At 41.5% G+C, this 19083-nt stretch overlaps 1 protein-coding gene across 1 annotated transcript in view; it reads right to left on the reverse strand.

The window, feature by feature from the left end:
• Positions 1-19083, reverse strand: part of LOC138250519 (mitochondrial ornithine transporter 1-like) — a 133761-nt gene that overhangs the window by 74306 nt on the left and 40372 nt on the right. Inside the window, exon 3 of the mRNA XM_069205476.1 lies at positions 9499-9757. Coding sequence (XP_069061577.1) covers positions 9499-9757 — 259 coding nt within the window. The remainder of the gene's footprint in view (positions 1-9498; positions 9758-19083) is intronic.

Genomic DNA, 19083 nt, shown 5'->3' on the forward strand with positions numbered 1-19083 from the left:
TGTTGGTGCGGTAAACACCAAAATGTGCATTTTACTTCCCCTAAAATTCAGAATGGGTGATAATTATCACATCCAATAAAACCCAGGCTCCTCTGTGTCAGATTTTATTGCATGTGTTAATTACTGCATCTGAGTAACGGCACGTAAAATCAGGCCTTAAATATCGTTTACAAAACTGTCTTCCCATTAGATGTAGTTTTTCTATTATTACCTCCAGTGGGGTGATTTTCTGAGAAGATATTTAGAACACAATATGATCTTTTGATATCATAACTATGCAGCACTGTGGCATGTGATATAATCTGGTCTCTTTTCAAAAAGATCTGCTCTACACAGAGAGCACTTGGTTGACATCCCTGCCTTTGAGAAAGCCCAAATTGAGGGGTTTGTCCTGATTGCAATGGGTTAGAGGGGAGTGCTGTGCGTCCCGGTCACCAAATCTGGTGGTCACATTAAAGGAAGCACTTGGGGACCACCTTTGCAGATGATGGTAGATTCTGATTTCTATGCACTGCCTGACAAACTGTTATGGAAAGCAACAAAAAGATCTGTTTTAGGATGCATCTGCTTGTGAATACAATAGGAGGCATAAAGAATCATATCACATAGACTGGGTAGATTGTCTATGAAAGGTCATTCTAAATGATGGTGGTTCCCAAAAGTTTGGCTCATTTTGCTGTTCTCTGTAAATTGAAAGATGACTGGCTCTTTCTAGGGTGGTTTACATTTGTCTTCCTAATCCTTTGCCTAGCTGCTTGTGCTTGTGCCTTCCTTGCTGCTGACCCGAAGGACAAGTTCACACTTGTCCTCTTCTGCACTTCACCTCCCTAGCTGGGTTTCTGCTTTGTAGAGATGCATTTCTCAGCTCCGCTGTTGCTCTATTCCGTATGTGCTTAGCCGTTCCTCCTCAATTGTAGATGAAACCAGGTCAATGTTTTTACCTGGTTAGCCTTGTATATTGTTTTTGTCCTTTCAGAAAACATCATCATGTCCACCTACCCACAATGCCTGTTCTTTTGTCTCTTTACAGTACCATCCTACAATTAAGCACCTGTTCCTTTGACCACCTTTCTGTACCCTCGTACGGGTAGATGACTACCAGAATTGGAAAGTATCAGCTCAGAACAGAGAAGATAAAATAAGGTAAAAAGGCAGGACCTTGTCCTCATGTGCTGATGGTTGGATTGCTGTCCTGAAGTGATAGAGTCACCCGCAAGCTCCTGTGAAGCGTTCCAGACAGATATAAGAAGCACAGGATGTGAACAGCAAAATACAAGCCTCGGCTAAAAGGCAGCTCAACTCCACAGAAGTTTCATTAACGAGGTGTCAATTGACATCATTGCTAAACAAGCATTTGCAATGCAACGGGTCTCGCGTTTGCTCGTGTTAGAGCTGATAGCGTTGTAAACTCCTAACCCGACTTTTCACTGGGAATGAAACCTATTGGCAAAAGTGCATTTATGTACTAACTGGAAAAAGTGCAATTAACTGTGAAACAGGGTCGATATTATGTAAAGTGCTCGACTTCTGCCAAGTGAGATCGTGCTGGGAAAATAGAGAAAAAGTAGTCCACGAGCCGACAGAAAACAGTGAGCCTCGCATGTTTTCTGTACTTGGTCGATGCGCTCGAGGAGGGCTATCCACCGGAAAAGGCATGACGTATGCATGCCTTCCACTAATGAAATCAAGCAGATTCTAACAGGCAAGCTCACAAGCCGATGACAAACACTGACATGACGTGGACAGGGCTCCGAGCCCTTTTTACTTACTAAAGCGTCTCGCTTAGCGAAACGTATGCGCAAGCGCATCCAACGCAGGCTCGACCCTAAAAATGGAAGTAAAATGCTATGCTTAAAGCCGGGAACTTTTTTTTATCATTGCATTGTGCTCCGGAGGGGAGTTCGGGAGGGAAATGTGCCAGGGGATGTTTAATAGTTTATATTTTGCAGTGACCTCTAAACAAACCATTTTGCAAGAAGCACTCAAGCATGGCAACACACTTATAAAAGCACATGCTGTGACTAGGAGAATCTGCCTGGTCAACTTAGAATCAACCTTGCATCATGAGACTGACTAAAGAACCGGGATCGTGGAGAATGTTGCTACGTCTCAAAATAAAGAAATGAGAAATAAACTTGCAAATACATGAATCTGGAAGTTGAAATGTTGGAGTGTCATATGGCTAAGCACAGTGGCCATGTGACAGGTTTTGCTGAAAAACATGATCTGGAAAATAACTGTTTATGCATCATCTAATAATAAAAATTACTAGCTGCATAATGGTCCTCTGAAATATGGTAGTTCACACCAAGCAATACATGGAGATTAAAAAGATGCGCCATTTGACTCTTCTAAAAATGCACTTCTAAGCAACTGCACTGTGATGAAGCAGATAACCTTAGTCCAAACATTACCCTAATATACTTGCAGTCATTAAAGCATATTTGTGTATCACTTCAAGCACTAGTTTTTACATTTCTCTATTAATGGCATGGATTTCCCACTAAGATTTACCTAATACAACCAAAGGAAGTCTAACGCTCAGGTTCAGTCTCAGAAATGTTTCATTACTAACAAAGACATACACTCCTCTATTCAGCTGCACTCCTGTACAGCCTAATGGTCATCTCCCAAATCATTTTCCTTTGCCTGCAAACAGCCAGAGGCAGGACCTGCCCCTCTTTAAGAGAGTGTGTTAAAAGAATATGTGCTGAATGGCTTGGTATCAACTGTGCATCCTATTCCAGACCAAGATTCTATTCGCTATCCACACCTTCAATACCACTATATAGGTTCCTGTCCATTCAAACATTTATGGTAGTAGCCCTAATCTTACTCGTTTTAAAGGCTTTATTCCATGGTGCCACTACCTAATAACTGGTTAATTTACATTTGACCACATTATACACTCCCTCAAGAACATCTAGTTCCAGCTTGCATTTTTTCCTCTGGAAATACCTGCACCACCCTGAGTATAAAGATGAAATGGCATGAGTCTCCAAGACAAAGAGAGAGAATATATGAAAATATGCTGTCTGCTTCTACTTCACAACCTCTGGAGTTAGGTAGCCTGAGATTACTACATAGATCAATGGCTGAGACCTGGAAAGGCTGTGGGTCAAGGCAGGGAACTCTAAAAGTAGAGAGCAATTCAAAAGGAGAGAGTAAGAAAAATTCAATAATTCTGCAATACGCCTGGGGCAGCCCTTTATGTTTGCCAGGGTAAGAGCAGTGTGCAGGATTTGAAAACTCAGAGGTAATTGGGAAAAGTGGCAAAGGAGTCAGCAAACGAGAGACACCAAGGTCCATATTTACCATGGCTTTGCTTCCCCCTTGTGTCACGCAAAGTGGCACAAGGACGACACAAAACCTTGAATGATATTTACAAAGCCACACAAGGCCACCTAGCTTGGTAAATGTAGAGTAACACAAGACAGTGCGAGTTGCCATGGAGGCATTACATGGGTGTGCCTTCTTGCACAAAAACAATCCTGCCTGCAATGCAAGCACCCTTGCACCATGGTGCAAGAGTGTCTGGGTTAGCCCTAGGCAGGGCTTTGTGCACCAGCTTTCAACAAACAGTACACAGCACTTTATTAAGGTGTCGCTTGTCAGGTTAGCTATCCCAGGGATGCATAGTTTTCTGCCTGCAGTACAAACCAGGATGGCATTGAATGCTAACAGTTTACCAGTTATAAAGCTGAGTTTATCTTTTTTGGTTGAAACCAAATAACTTTTCAATATACACCCTTTATCTGGGAAGTTGCCATTTGTCTCAGCTCAGGCTAAAAATAATGAATGCAGATATTAATGTTTTTTCAGACTAGTGCAATGATGAAGATCCACTTCTATCATCTTTGCAAATTACTTTTTTGCTGCCTGATACTTAATGATAGGCATTTAGCATTATGTTTGGGCATTGAAGTAATTTTGCTTTTAGATTATTGGAATGTACTTTGCGAGAACTTTCTTCTGTTAGTCATAGACTTAATTTATCACAGAATGATCCTGTGCAATTTAGACTAGATTTACATTAACCTGACCATGTGTCAGATGTACTGAAATGCAATTTTGAATTTCCTCAATAGAACTTCATAGAAATGTACCAAGATACCAATTTCCTAATAGCGATTCCTACAAGGTAGAAATCGCTATTAGGAAATCGCAGATAAGAAAGTGACAATGGGCAGGTTTGCATTTCCCAAATATCGATTTCCTAATCGGAAATCAATTTTGGGAAATGCGAAACCAAGGATGGCCATGGGAAAAAGCCCTCCAAAATAATAACAGTAATAATAATAATCATAATAATAATCATAATAATAGTGGTGCACATGTAGAGCGCACATATGCCCAAAGGGCATTTGTGTGCTCTATTGCAATTTAAAAAGCTTTTTGGGGTGCTTTTTTATAATTGCACATGGTTACCATTGACCTGAAGTCGATGGTATTTGCATTTCCTAAGTGCTCAATTTACATTTAGGAAATGCTTTGTACATCTGAACAGAAACAGGAATCACAAATAGGTAATCCATATTTGCGATTTTCTAGTCTGAGGATCGCAAATTGTGATTTCTACTCAGTAGAATTTGTAATTTGAGATTCCCTAAATGGCTTAATACATCAGAAAAGCCCATTTTGCATTTCTTAATGGCCTGAATTAGCAATTTGGACCTTTAAGGAATGAAAACTGACTTTGTATATCTGGCCCCATGTTTATTCAGCCATGAAACAATTCTGACATTATTGCAATGTTAAGGGACTCAGGCCCCAGCATTTTGAGTGCCAACTATGTTTTAAAAAACAAAACATCACTGGAGTTTAGTCACAAATCAGAACACCTCTTTATGCATGTTTAGGACAGTGCTAATCTGTTGGGAAAACATGTTCTTTTGCTTCCTGAATCTTATATTTGTACTTAGCCATTAATTTAGTGTACTGTATTTTGCTTCCTTTAGGCACATAGGGCCAAATGTACTAAAATGTAATTTTGCATTTCTTAAATAGCAACTTCATAGAAAGCGCTATTTACAAAATGCAAAATGCTACATACAGAGATACCGATTTCCTAATAGCGATTCCTACAAAGTAGGAATCGCTATTAGGAAATCCCAAATAAGGAATACCATTGCATTTGTGTCAATGAGCCTGTTTTGCATTTCCCAAATAGCAATTTCTTATTAGGAAATCGCTATTTGGGAAACGCAAAACCGAGGACGGCAATGGGCAAACGGTCCACCTTGGTGCATCCCAAAAATAGTGTGCACGTGTAGAGCACACATAGAGCACGAGGCATGAGCGTGCTCTATTGCAATTTGGCGTGCTTTTTTAAATTGCACATGGTTACCATCGACTTTAAGTAGATGGTAATTGCATTTTCTAAATGTCTAAATCGTATTTGGTAAACGCTTTGTACATTAGAATAGAAATCACAAATAGGTAATCCTTATTTGCAATTTCCTATTCTGGGGATCGCAAATTGCGATGTCTACAGGGTAGACATTGCAATTTGTGATTTCCTAAAGGCCTTTATACATCAGAAAAGGCTGTTTTACATTTCTTAAGAGCCTGAAATACCAATTCGAACCGCTAAAAAAGGACTTAGTGCATCTGGCCCATACTGTAATGTCCATTTTTTTCTGCTTGACGGACATTTAGTTTCAGGGGTTTTAATGCAGGTGTGAGCCAAATGTTTTTAGCATGGCAGCTTCAACTTTGTTTTCTGTTAACTGAAAGATGTAACAGATGCTTTAAGGCACAGTTAAAGCTATTGTGAAGCCAGATACATAGGTTGCATGGATATCACAACTGCCAGAGTCCTCATCTTTTGAAAGCAGGAGCTTATTAGATATGGATTAAAATAGCTGCGAGCAGTAGTCCATTAGTGTGGCACACATAATTTATTCCACCATTCAGACGGATGACAGGTGCCCACTATGCATTAGTTCATGTCCTACATTTGTAAGGTAACAAATATCTGTGCAAGTCTTAGGAAATCTAGCACTTCAAGTCAGTCCAGACTGGTGGCAGGGCAGTAGAGTAAATGCTTATGACCTCACTATTGAAGTTTAGATCTCACTTCCAATAGTTTACCGATAAAACCCAGGTAGTGGGGGCACATCTCCCTGATCATTCTAGGCATTTTGATTGGCTGAGCTAAAATCAGCCTTTCATAAATGGCGGTGATGGCACTTGATAACTTCTCTGTTGTACTTGAGACTTTATATTGTTTGGTGATCTAGAGAGAGAGAGTGTTATAAATTGTCTCAATTTCCCAAATACTTAATTAAAACGTTTCTCCTTGCGTACCATCTGAAGGGTAGGAAAGTGAAATTTGTATAAAAATTTTGTATATGATATACTTCTGCTACCAACGGCAAGGCTAAGGAAAACATAGGAAATTCAGCTCTACTAACCCCAAAAATTCTACTTTTGCTAATGGCAACTTTCAGAGGTAAATCCAAGGAAAGGTTTGCAGTGAGTTCCTCATATAAAGAGTAGAATATCCACCCTGATATCAGTGGATCGATGGACTATCCTCTCCAGGGCCGGCTTGAGCACTGGTGGTGCCCTGTGCGACAGTCTTTTTTGGCTCCTTCCCCACCCCATGACCACCTCCTCGGATTCCCTCACTACCACCCGCCAAAGGTGCCCCTCATCTCTCCATAGCCCCCCTTTCACATACATTAATTTGTTTTAAAGAGCTTATAAAGGCTGGCTTTAGTCATCCACTCAGCTATCCACATAAAATATAGTTCTGTTCTTTACAGCAGGCATATTAAACCTCTGTGCTACTTTATGGCGAGTCAAAGCTGCTGCTAGACATATCGGGGATATCTGGTGGCCTCGGTCAAAACTTTACCTTTAAACTTAGAAACCTTTCTGTAGGATTTTTCTATCAACGTCGTGCAGTTCTCTCCAGCAAGCTGATTCTGATGCACCATTGTCGGATTCCTTTTATGGGAGGCCCTGGTCAAATCCTGGAAGTCTGGAGCGCTGGAGCTTTCTGCTGGAGTAACCTGAAATTCAGGCCAGGTCACAGTTGAAAGTAGTCGGCTTGACTCTCGGAGTTGGGTCAGTCCACTTATAGAACGTTTTCCAAAAGTTGCTCCTATCTTCTCCAAACATCTGTAACTTCTTGCTGAAGCTCCCTTTGAGGGTTCAAATTGTCCAACACACAGATCCAAGGGTCTAGAAGCTCTGAGATGGTCCTTGGAATTGTGGAAATACAATTTCCACAATGCACCTGGCCAAATCCTTAAAAGTCCACTGGACACACTCCATGCTGGGTACTTCTTGTGGGTGATGATGCAGGGAAGCTCTGTTACCTGTTGGTTTCATTGAGTCCACTCATTCATCCTTTTGTAAGCAAAATGGCTGTAGTTCCGAGTGTGCAGCAGGAGCAGGCTTTCATAGAGCAGTCTTTGGGGTGCAGACAAGGGTTCAAGCAGTACAGACTGTCTTCTCCTTGTAGTTACAGGCAGCAGATGTGAGTTGATATGCAGCTCTCACATATTTATTAAATAGTCTGGAGGGAAAAAGCAGGGGGGCACCCCTATCCAATGAGATGCAGGGTGCTACCCAAAAGCATGACAGCTTCCTCCAAAGTGTGGCATATTTTTGTCCCACAAAGCAGTGCGCTTTAAAAATCCAAGATGGAGGATTCTCTCCTCTTTGAAGCCCAGTTTGATTTACCCTGTCCCCTTTCTGGCCTGTGCTCTGAAGCTGCAGAGCTCCCCACATCAGATAACCTCTGCTTTATGCAGGCCACCCATAACCTCATCAAAGCAGTTTGGCTAAGCCTGTTAAGGCTGACCAATCAGGAGAAGCTGCTAGAAAGCTGGATTTTGGCTCACTGAAAAGAAAGTCTTATAACTTATTTTCTGTATTAGGTATGATAAATTAAACAGTGACAAGTTGTTGGATTTATCATTACCAGGCTTTAGAGTCATTGATTGATGTTTCTAGCTCCTTCCTAGCAATATTGATACTTAAATAAAAAATGCCAATGTTAGCCTATTCAACTAAGGGGCAGATTTAAGAGTCCCTAGCACCTCCTCGCACCACATTAGCATAATATTTTATGCTAATGTGGCCCAACAAGGCCAAAATCGCCATGCCAAATTTACAAAGTGGCGCAATGCATGCATTGCACCACTTTGTAACCCTTTGCACTACATTATGCCTGTGCCAGGCATAATGTATGCAAACAGGGCTTTCTCCCGTTAGGGGGGGGGGCAAACAAATGATGCAAAGAAATCTTAGAGATTTCTTTGCGTCATTTCTTTTTGGCACCTTTAATGCCTGCTCCGAGCAGGCGTTAAAAGGAGGCACACCATTGTTTACAATGGGCCTCAATGGGCTTTGCAGTATTAGCATCAACATTTTTTATGCTAATCCTGCAAAGCCCCGAACTAGCGTCAAACATTTTGACACTTGTTCCCTAACTACCACCATGGTGCACCATATCTTAGATACAGCACACACATGGTGGTCTTAGGAAGGAGCTAAGGGGTGCAAGGAAAGTGGCGCTGCACTCGGTGCCTTATGCCTTAGGTGTCCACAATGGGGAAAAGGAAATTGGCAGTTTTTGCTTCACCAGGGCATATAAAATATATTTTTTAATGTCCTGCTTAACGTCAGATGGCACTCCACCCCTGGGGCACCTAGGGGAGACCCTAGAGGTGATTTAAATGTAAAAGTAAGGTGGATTGCTACTTTGGAAGTACCTTTAATTCTAAAGTTGAATTTGCATACATTTTTACTTTTTAAAGAATGTTTGCAAAGCAGGGCTGCCTTTACACATGACAGCACAGCAACACAGCAGAGCACATTCCAGTGCAAAAAGTCTACTGAGCCTCTAAACCTCCATGTCCTTTTATATATTAGGAACTTATAGGTAGTTTGAATCCCCCTTGCCGGATTATATACTAGAGGCTTACAGTGGTCTGTCATTGCCAATTGTAATTATGCCTATTTACCTTTTTAAACAGAGCAGTGGCCCTGGGCCTGGTTAGCAGAATCCAGGGTACAGTCAGAGTCAGTTACCACCAGTATGAGTCAGACAAAATGGGGGTGAACAGGGTAAAAGAATGACTTTCCCACATGTACTAGCAATGTGCCTCCACATTTGAGTTACATGCCCATTGCCAGCACATACATGCCACAGTTCCACCAGCAGCATTTGTCGATGCAAGGATATCCTCTGTTTGTTCACTGGCAACAACAGTCATGTAGAGTACACAACACCCTGCAGGTTGAGCTCTGCAATACAGGAGAGATGATGAACTCCACCATAGCAAGGGTGACCTTTGAAAATCCACTTCCCTTAAAACAGAATTTTCCACTGGACAATCTCTTAATGTTTTGATAATGTTCAGCCATCACACCAACAGTAGCATAGTCAAAATGTCTCCCTATACACAACGTCTAAAACAACAATCAGCCAATGAATGCCCTGTGTCCATTGCCACATTTCAACATTCTTCAGACACTTACCTTAACATTGCATTTTGGTTTAATCCAAGAGCTGCTCTTACAACCTTCTGGCAAAATCCGTAACTCATGAAAAGCACAGAGTTTTCAGCAATGTTGGCCAAAAGTGCTGGGGCTGTTCCTTTGTAAAAGCCTCGAAACCCCAACTGAGTGTATGTCTTTACCATGCAGTCTGTAAGTCCTTTGTACAAGTTGGGGAAAGTCTGCATTTTCACCTTGGCCGTGTCAAAAGGCTGCCCAACCAACACGCATGCAGTTCCACCTGTGGAGGTAAAATATACATGTAAATCAAACAGAAGATCAAAGGGGTCTTACACTGTGACATTTAGACAAACACTTAAGCAGAGCGCTTTGGCTTCTAGGCACCAGACATTTAGGGGCATATTTAGAAAGCCCTGTGAGCCCCTATAGTGTCACTTTTTTTACACTCCGGCAGTACAGATTGCAGACCCATATTTATGAGGCTACGGAAAGCCATTTTGAGTGGCTTTTCATGGCCTCATAGATATGGAGTAAGTCAAAGCAGCACAAGTTGCTGTGTTGCCTTACTCTGCCTCAAGGGGGCTATCCATGGGCATTTCGGTGGATTTTCCCACGCAACAACCATGGGTTTTGATGCATTCCCAGATTTACAAGGACTTGTAAACCTGGGAGTGCGATTAAATCTTATGCCTCCCCAGGTGAGGTGAAGCAAGAAGAAATATAATTTGTTCTTCTTTTTTTCCCTTTTTCTGTGTATGCTGCATTGTGCAGCACACATAGAAAGAGGGAAAACGCCTCTATGGATTGTGTCTGTGTGTTTTTGTGCCCCTTTCTGCACAAAAACAATCCTACATGCAACGAAGGCAGCCTTGCACCATGGTGCAAGGCTGCCTGCATTTGTGCTAGGCTGCTTAAACAGCCCCAGCGCAGGGGGAGTGGACAGGAGTGCACCGTATTCCATAAATACAGTGCATTCCTGCCCTTTCCCTGTGGCGCGAGGCAGCACAGCAAGGTTACTTGCTGCGCTGTGTTGCCCTGCGCCACTAATCTAGTAAATATGCCACAGAGAGCCTGATTTAGAGTTTGGCAGACGAGTGCCCAGTCACAAATGTGATTGACATCCCATCCAACCTATTACATGTGCATTATATTCTGTGGCACTAGTGAAAAGACACACAGGATTTCCGTCACATTTTGTACTGAGTACCCACCCGCCAAACTCTGAATCAGGCTTGTACTTTCTTGAGGATATTACACACAAATCTCTCTGTGAGTAAGCTGTGTCTCCTTCAAACTGTAGGCACACGATGGTGGACCAGTTGTGGCAGATGAATCTCTGTATCCAGTTTTAATCAACTTCCATCAAATGAACACAAACAATAGTGTGAGCATTTTTAGTTCTGAAGTTAAGGGTGTGACGAAGTTTAATAATGATTAAAATAGCTTCCATGTTGCTTTATGTTCTCCATTTTGCAAATAAAAAACCAATACAACAAACAGTGTCAAATGCCAAAGTTACTTTCTGTGGAATTTCAGGACTTTGCCATGTAAGACATTCATCAGTCGTTCACTTTACATTGGCCCAGAGTGCTCATTACAGCTTGTACTCTCTGATAACCCGACGTTGCACTGGAACAATGAAGAGACCAAGTGAATGCATCAGGTTGCCTTTCGTAATCTAGACTTCCCAGCCTCTATTTGTAAATTTTTTATAGAACGCCTGTGGCGTAAGGTAACTCATTGAATATACTAGCACATATCTGAACCTCTACTCGAACAAACCTAAAATCTCAAGATCTATAGCCACCTATCTAATGTAAGCCTTCTTCCCATCCACTTTCTTGCACTCCCAACAAACCAGCTGGCCTCAATCAACACCAATACTATCCCACACTGTAGAAAAATAGGTGACGACCTAGATGTAGGCCGCCCTCTGATACACCAACTCAATTCTGTACTTCTTCAATCTGTGTATATTAAAGGGCATCTTGAGCTACATAGCTTTTCCCTTAAAAGTGCTAACACTTCACACTCCTAGTCTAATCCAATTGGCTATTGTTGTGTCTCCCCACCTACATTTGATGCCACCACGCAAAAAGTCACAGCCAAACTCTTGCTCCTACGTTACTCTGAGGTCACATCTTAACTGCTTTGTACTCCCTGCACTGGAGTGGATTATGAAGGACTCTGCATCACCTGTAGATTTTCCCAAGCTTCCAGAACAAAATTCCTTCTGGGCAAATTCGACCCAATCCTGGTCAACAGACCACTGTGGTTCAACAATTTTGTTTTGCTACATTGCATAAGTTGTATTTAAACGGAATAACTTTCTAAATTGTTGCCAGCCTCCTCACAATGGGATCCCCTTAGGAATCCTGCCAATATCTGGCTACCTGGTCTTCGGAAAGAACAACATGACACTTACTTTAATTCAGTTTAATGTTCTGAGCCAGCTCACCTCCTGAATAGTGGCTAACAGCTGTACTTGGTTAACTATATTGCATTATTTTACAAGATAACATTTATTACGTCTGAACATTTAATCCAAAGAGTGTACGTTTCCTGCCTTCTTTTTTGTTTTACCACTGATCATTGGCAGCTGCTGCAAATCTCAAATGGGGGGTGGGGGGTAGGGGTGGAACAGGGGAAATAATAATTTTTAAAAAACCTTACCTCTCTTGCCCCTGCCTGCTGCCTCACTCCTCTTCTTGCTCCTGATGGTATCCCAGCAGTCCCTGGGACACCAGCACCAGCTCCCCCACACAATCATGGTGCTGCTCTCATGCTATACCTAGGCATGAGAGCAGCACCAGGATTGGTCTGAGCGGCTTGGTCTGCCGCTCAGACAGTGCATTGGTGTCTGTGCTGTTTCTCCAACCTGGTTGTGCAACATAGCTGGGTTGGAGACACCTAAGTGAGCATGTCAGTTTGGCCAGCTTATGACGTCGGCCAAACTGACATGCGCACTTAACTGCCATCCACTCCACCTCCCCCATCCATGGCCCAGCTTCACCCCTCCCTGCACTCGCTGGCTTAGCCAGCAGCTGAAAAATAAAACAATAGTAAAATATTGTTTTATTTTTCAGCTGCTGGCTCTTAACCAGTGGGGCGATGCTCCTTCGCCATTGCTGAGGAGCCGCCACCTCTGAGTTTCCTGTTTAAAATAAGTGATTTTGGTCGGCAATCATCACATCGCTGGAAGTTCCACAGCATAGAGAAGTGGAGACATCCTCCAATTCCTTATTCTACCTCTGTAAACTTTCTTGACAAACTTTTTCTGCTTTTGCATTCTTATCCTGTTTTGTGGAATTCCATTCAAATACATTTAAGCAAACCCATTATTTAGTGAACTATCAAATGGCCTTAATATCCTGTTTTTTCAAAAAGCCATTCCTGATATATTTAGTGCTTTACAGTGCACTGGCGTCATTTAAGCATTGCCATCTTATTTACGGTTGCCGTTTCCGTTTTCCATGTTTTTCTTTTTTTCTTTTCTATTGTATTGTTACTTCAACAAATTTAAAGCTATTTCATGGCCACCCGGCTTCATTATTTTAAAGTTATATTTATTTATGTTTATTATAATGGCAAGCAACGCCACTCCTAAATTCCCTTTTGGGTTAGGTGGCTGTACACTATGAATGAATAAACACATAAATATTAAAATAAATAAAGATAGATAGATAGATAGATAGATAGATAGATAGATAGATAGATAGATAGATAGATAGATAGATAGATAGATCACCCCCATAATAGACATTTTGAATCTGCCTAGAGTCATCACACATCAAGTGGGAAAAAGAATGATAAGATTCAGAATGGGTAAAGCACACTCGTTTTACACAAGCTATGCTGTTTTTTTTGTTTTTTCTACTGTGGAGAGTTAGCCATCCTGGCCATAATCTTGTTTTAGCAGACTGCAGAGTTTTAAAGAGAGTCAACATGCTACTTTTTAGTATTGTTCAGCAGCATGCATGTATTGTATTGTATTGTAATCGTATTTATATAGCGCTTACTACCCCTGACGAGGCGTCGAAGCGCTTTTCGGTGAGTAACACGCTACTCTGGAACCCAACAAGAATTAGTGATGGATTAGTATCGGGAAATAATGAGTACAGTTTTAGTATTATTATGAGTTATTTTGAGCCGCGGATATGAGAGTTTGTTAGTTAGATTGACTGGAGTAATGGAGGGGTGGAGGAGGAAAGAAATCCAGAAGTGTTAATTGGGAGTATATCCTTAATTTACTCAACCCAAAGGCTTGGGATGAGTAAAGGGAAATGGAGGAGGAAAGAGTATGTGGAAGGGTTATGTAGGAAGTGAGCACACAATGTTGTGGTTAGTGTTGTTCCGTCCATTGGTTGACTGCCTGTTCAGTGCTTGTGATCTGGAAAGAGAGTCATTATTTGTGGCGAAATTGATAGATTTCAACAGCTTATAGGCTATAATGGTGCAGCTGTCTACAGCCAAAGTCTAGTGATTCGAATATATACTTGCACTTGCTATGGCTCTCCTTCATTTATTCAGATGAAAAGTTTCTTTTTCAGTAGCTTCTTGAAAAGTAAGGGGCTTAGTTAAGCTCTTAAAGCTGGAGGAAGCCATTGCATATCTTTAGGCCCAGTTCTTCCAGGGGACTCAAACGTGTTTTACTCTTTTACACATTGCTGAGCAGATGATTTGAACTTTGTTTGAATGTAGGCCTCACATCTCTATGTATGTTGGATCCTCGCTCCAGGACATTTAGGGATATATTTATTACAAAATCACGCAGCTCTGTGTAATAGGGAAAGGGCAGCAATGTGCCTTATTTAACATAGTATGGGGCATTCCTGTCTTTTCCAACCCTGGCACACAATGTGCTGCCTCGTACCAAAGCATAATCCTTGCATCATGGTGCAAGAGTGTCTGCGTTGTAAGCAGGATTATTTTTGTGTGGGAAGGACACCTTCCTGCACAAAAACAATCCTCTGAGGCATTTTCCACCTTCTATGTGTGCTGCAGAAAAAAAAGAAATCTCCTTGTTATGCCTCACCAAGGGAGGCATAGGGTTTTGACGCATTCCTAGGTCTACCAGTAATGATAAATCTGGAAATGTGCCAAAATCCATGGGTGGATGTGTGGGAACGCCCACATTCCACCCGTGGAACACCTTCCCACAGCAGAGTAACACAATGCAGCAATTTGAGGTGCCTTGCGCTACGCTAGAGTTATCTAGCCATGCAAGCCACGCAAGGTGGTCTTTTGTGAATTGATAAGTCTAACTTAAGAGTTGCACCGCTCGTGCGCCCCGTTGCGAGGCGCAAGAGCCATGCAACTCTTTGATAAATTTGGCCTTTGGTGTACAAACAAAGATCCTAAAGCATTGTGGAACCTTTACAGCAGGGTTGATGCAGTACCATTTGTTTCAGTTAAGAATTAGCAATTTTGGTTGATCATTTTAACTTATGAGCTTTTATTGTAGCCACATGTAGGTGCCATTGCAGTAGTATAACTGACGAGTGCTCAGGACAGCTCTAATATGCCTTTAATTAAAAAAACCAGAGAAAATCCCATTTTGGGTGCAAATTCCCATTCACGCTCCAAACAAGATTAAACATTGGGCATGGTCTGCTCACAACACGTGTGTTTTTACTGCTAAATACTGAAGTAAATTCCGAAGATTCATAGTCCAAAGTAGTGGTTTATTAACCAAGTAATAAATACATATATGCTAAATTTGTTCGTAATTCCACAAGCTAAAATGTGATACTCGGAATTGCGTACGGGAGGAACACTTATTGTATTTGCAATTTTGAGGGTATGCTGTAATCATGTCCTGGGTCTTCAGCCTGGGAAGAAGCAAGATCTTGTGCAGCAGTCATATGTGTAAATGTGATCAATTTACAAATGTTTTTATTAATGAGAGGTTGAAATCAAACATTACTTCCTGGCTTCTCAGCTTTAACTGTGATGGATTTGTCCCCAGCTGTCCCAGCTCTGATCCAGGTGAATGGCAGATACAATAGATCGTTAAGTAGAATAAAAGGCCTTTGAAGTTCCGGATTTATGTCACAAGTACGGGGAAGCTAAAAGGATAACTGCAAAAACATTTTGAAGAAAATATTTCTAAGTGGTCAAAATATGTATTATTCGTCCTGCAACCTGTGTACAAAGGATAACCCCTAATTCAGTCACCCTCTACATGAAACCACAGGTCACTCTAGATAAGACAATCTTCACTATGCTAGATCTTGCTCATCTAGTCAAAACATAATTGAACTAATGCCGTCCTCCCTTGGACTTTGGAAATGGCGTGTATTTGGGTTTTGACATACCGAACTATAAACTTTGAGTAGTCTGGCGTTTACTATTTCGAGACATCATTGCTTACACTTTAACTCATTTTCGCACTTCAATTAGTAAGGAATTCGATAGTCCAGGACCACTTTTTCACAAATCTAATAATACCAGGTGTATATTCTGGAGCTCAGTCGGCTGAGAGCAAGGTTTAAGAGTATTTTTACAAAAAATAGAACTCCTTTCGCACAGTGTTACAGACCCAGTCCTCTTGTACCCTTTTTATTCCCTTGAAACAGCACAAATTAGGCTACAAGATGTTTTATGGAACCACACATATAGGTATTTCATAGAAATGACTCAAATCACAGGCACATTGAGGTGACCCACCACATAAACTGCTTGGGCTGGTCGCTACTACATGTGTGTCAAGCGGTGCACGAATGATGTCATATGCTACGCATTTTGTGATGCCCAGTGCTACACAGTCTTCATAAGCACAAATTTTTCCAACATGAAGTGGCCACGGAAGCATCTGTAGGCACTGAAGTAGACCTTGATTCTTGATGAATTGGGGTGGTGATACCAGGACCGATGCCTAAGTCAACCCATGGGGCTTATTTTTTCTCTTTAAAGACATCCAACCCCGGTTACTGCACTGGGGGCGGGATGCAATCAACATTTTTTGGTCGAGCATAGCAGCGTGCATGCGCTACTTTTCTGAAGTGTTGGTATGTATCTGGGCTTTTAACAATGCCCAGCTCATGCCTATCACTATCACTCGTTTGTGGGCTTGCAGTTCAAACATACTTTTATGACACTGGTAATAGTTTATGTTTGTCCCTTCTTGGGGAGGTTTTGTTACCACCTTGGCTATAACCGCTGTTACATGGCTAATTGTACTTTTGGCGATAAGTTTGACTGCAAGCGAACTTCTTTTTCCTTTTGTGTCTGTCTTTATCGCTGATGCTCATGGCGGCTGTGGCGCTGTGAATCGACTCACTTATGTGAAACTGTTTTACTTTTGTTTTTCAAGTTATGTGACAAGAAAAGTCCGGTTAGGAGTTTATAACGCTAATAGCTCCAAGTGAGCAAATGAGAGACCCACTGCATTGCAAATGCTTGTTTATAATTACCTACACATCTTTCTCATTTCTACTTACAGAATGTGACAACAGAATCGGTCCTTCCATCACCCTCTGGGGCAATTATAAGCCCTGTTAGTTGTGAGTGAAAATATATACAGCCTATTCGGCCTCGACTTTATCATTATGAAATATTCATGATTACTGCCTCACTATTTGTTATCCTGTGTGTTTTGCATATCACTGCTCTACCACATCACATATTTATGTTTTCAGTGCCTACACCAAGAGTTTTATCACCTGAGTGTGTTCCACTGGCATGATGTGGTTTTCACGTATATATGGTATAATTAAGCATATACTATTCATCCCTGCTCCACAGACAGTGAACCTGGCATCTTAAGAAATGAACGAACGTATGTAGGTGTGCATGAGTGTGTGCAGTGCCTTTGTTATTTACTGCAAGCTGGTTTCAGAAACAATTATGAGGTTCCTCTCGGTCCTGATGAAGGCTGAATGACCTTGAAGGCAATTCAAGGCCATTACAAGTAGACCCGAGACACTGGAGCACTAACCAAAGTGAGTACCATTTTTAACCTTACCAGGGGATCCCTTGAATTAAGTACCTACTAGGTTATACCCTAGGTGATTTTATTTGTCCTCAACTGATCCCTAGCAATACTAAGAGCTCCCTCAGGTAGGTAGAGCCCATCCAGATGTACCATCATTGGAGGTGAGAAAGCTGATGATGAAGCAAGCCACAAACAATATGTGGGTGAGAGTCCTTACAAATGCCCTAAAGTGTGTCTTTTTGCAGATTTTTGTGCTTGAGTAGTATTATTACTCCACTGTCTTCTTGAATTATGGGATCTTATTTCATTTGTAAATAAATACCAGCTTTTTTTCAGTCATTGCTGAACATGGCTCAGTTGATGGGTTCATACCGACCTACTGAGAGTAGCAGTCTAGTCTTGCCATTCAGGCTCTCCTTAATCTGCTATCTAGGCACCTGATCAGTCCCAAATACAGGCCATTTTCGGAGTCCAAGGGGGACGGCATCCGTGTAGTAACGGTTTTGACTACAGCAAGATCCAAACTGGTGAACGTTTTCTTAATTAAAATGACCTGCGGTCTCTTGTAGATAGAGGCCTGGATTAGTTATTACACTGTGGTCTCGTGTAGAGGGAGGCCTGAAATAGTGATTACACAGTGGGCAAAGATTGTAGGATGAATGGTAAGGATATTGGCTCTTATTTAAATATTTACCCTTCACAAAATAATACGCCTACTTTAAACTCTTTTGATTCCCTCTTGGAGTACCTGTATGAAGAGCCTGTGGCATAGACTTTAAGATATCTAATTGGTACAATATGTGGTCTGCAACTGGGCCTTTTCTTCTCTATTAGGAAATGTACATATTCTGTATCTTTAAGAAATCTAAATTCTTCTTTCTCACATTTTCTCCTCTCAAAATCTCTTGAAATTAATACATAATAATACACAGACATACATAAAGGGGCTTAAGGTCACCATGTTTTATCAATTTCCACAAAGTTTCATTCACATTCTGGCTCATCCATAGTTGGCCCACCTAGAATAGGCTTTAGGTCAGCCCCTTCAGTCTTTGACTTTAAGGTCAGTGTAAATCACATCTTTGGCCAGCCCACAGGATGTTCATTGGTTGATATTGGAGTGTCCTGCATTGCCAGAGACAGCATTTTACCTGAGTACATATAAGTACATACTGAAAAGAGACCAGCACCCCACAGAAAAAGTAAATCACTTGATTTCCTAAAAGCATGGAAAGATGCATTTTTAGAGAGCTTGTACAGATTTAGATCTCAGTTGATGGAAGGCTCTAGGCCTGATTACGACTTTGGTGGATGGGATACTCTGTCACAAACGTAACGGATATCCTGTCCACCATATTACAAGTTCCATTATATCCTATGGAACTTGTAAAACGGCAGACGGGATATCCGTCACGTTTGTGACGGAGTATCCCATTTGCCAAGGTCGTAATCATGTCCTCTGTCATAAAAGTGACAGATATCCGATCCGTTGAATTACGATTTCCATTAGATATATAACGGGATCGTATTATGGTGGATGGAATATCCATCACGTTTGTGACGGAGTATTCCCCTCCGACAAAGATCTAAATTAGGCTCATAGTCTTTGTTTTACATAGATGTGACAAATCTGATGATTTTATTTTAAAGGACATGAGAAAAAATCATCA

The sequence above is a fragment of the Pleurodeles waltl genome, chromosome 8 (assembly GCF_031143425.1).
Source record: "Pleurodeles waltl isolate 20211129_DDA chromosome 8, aPleWal1.hap1.20221129, whole genome shotgun sequence".
NCBI classification, from domain to species: Eukaryota; Metazoa; Chordata; class Amphibia; order Caudata; family Salamandridae; genus Pleurodeles; species Pleurodeles waltl.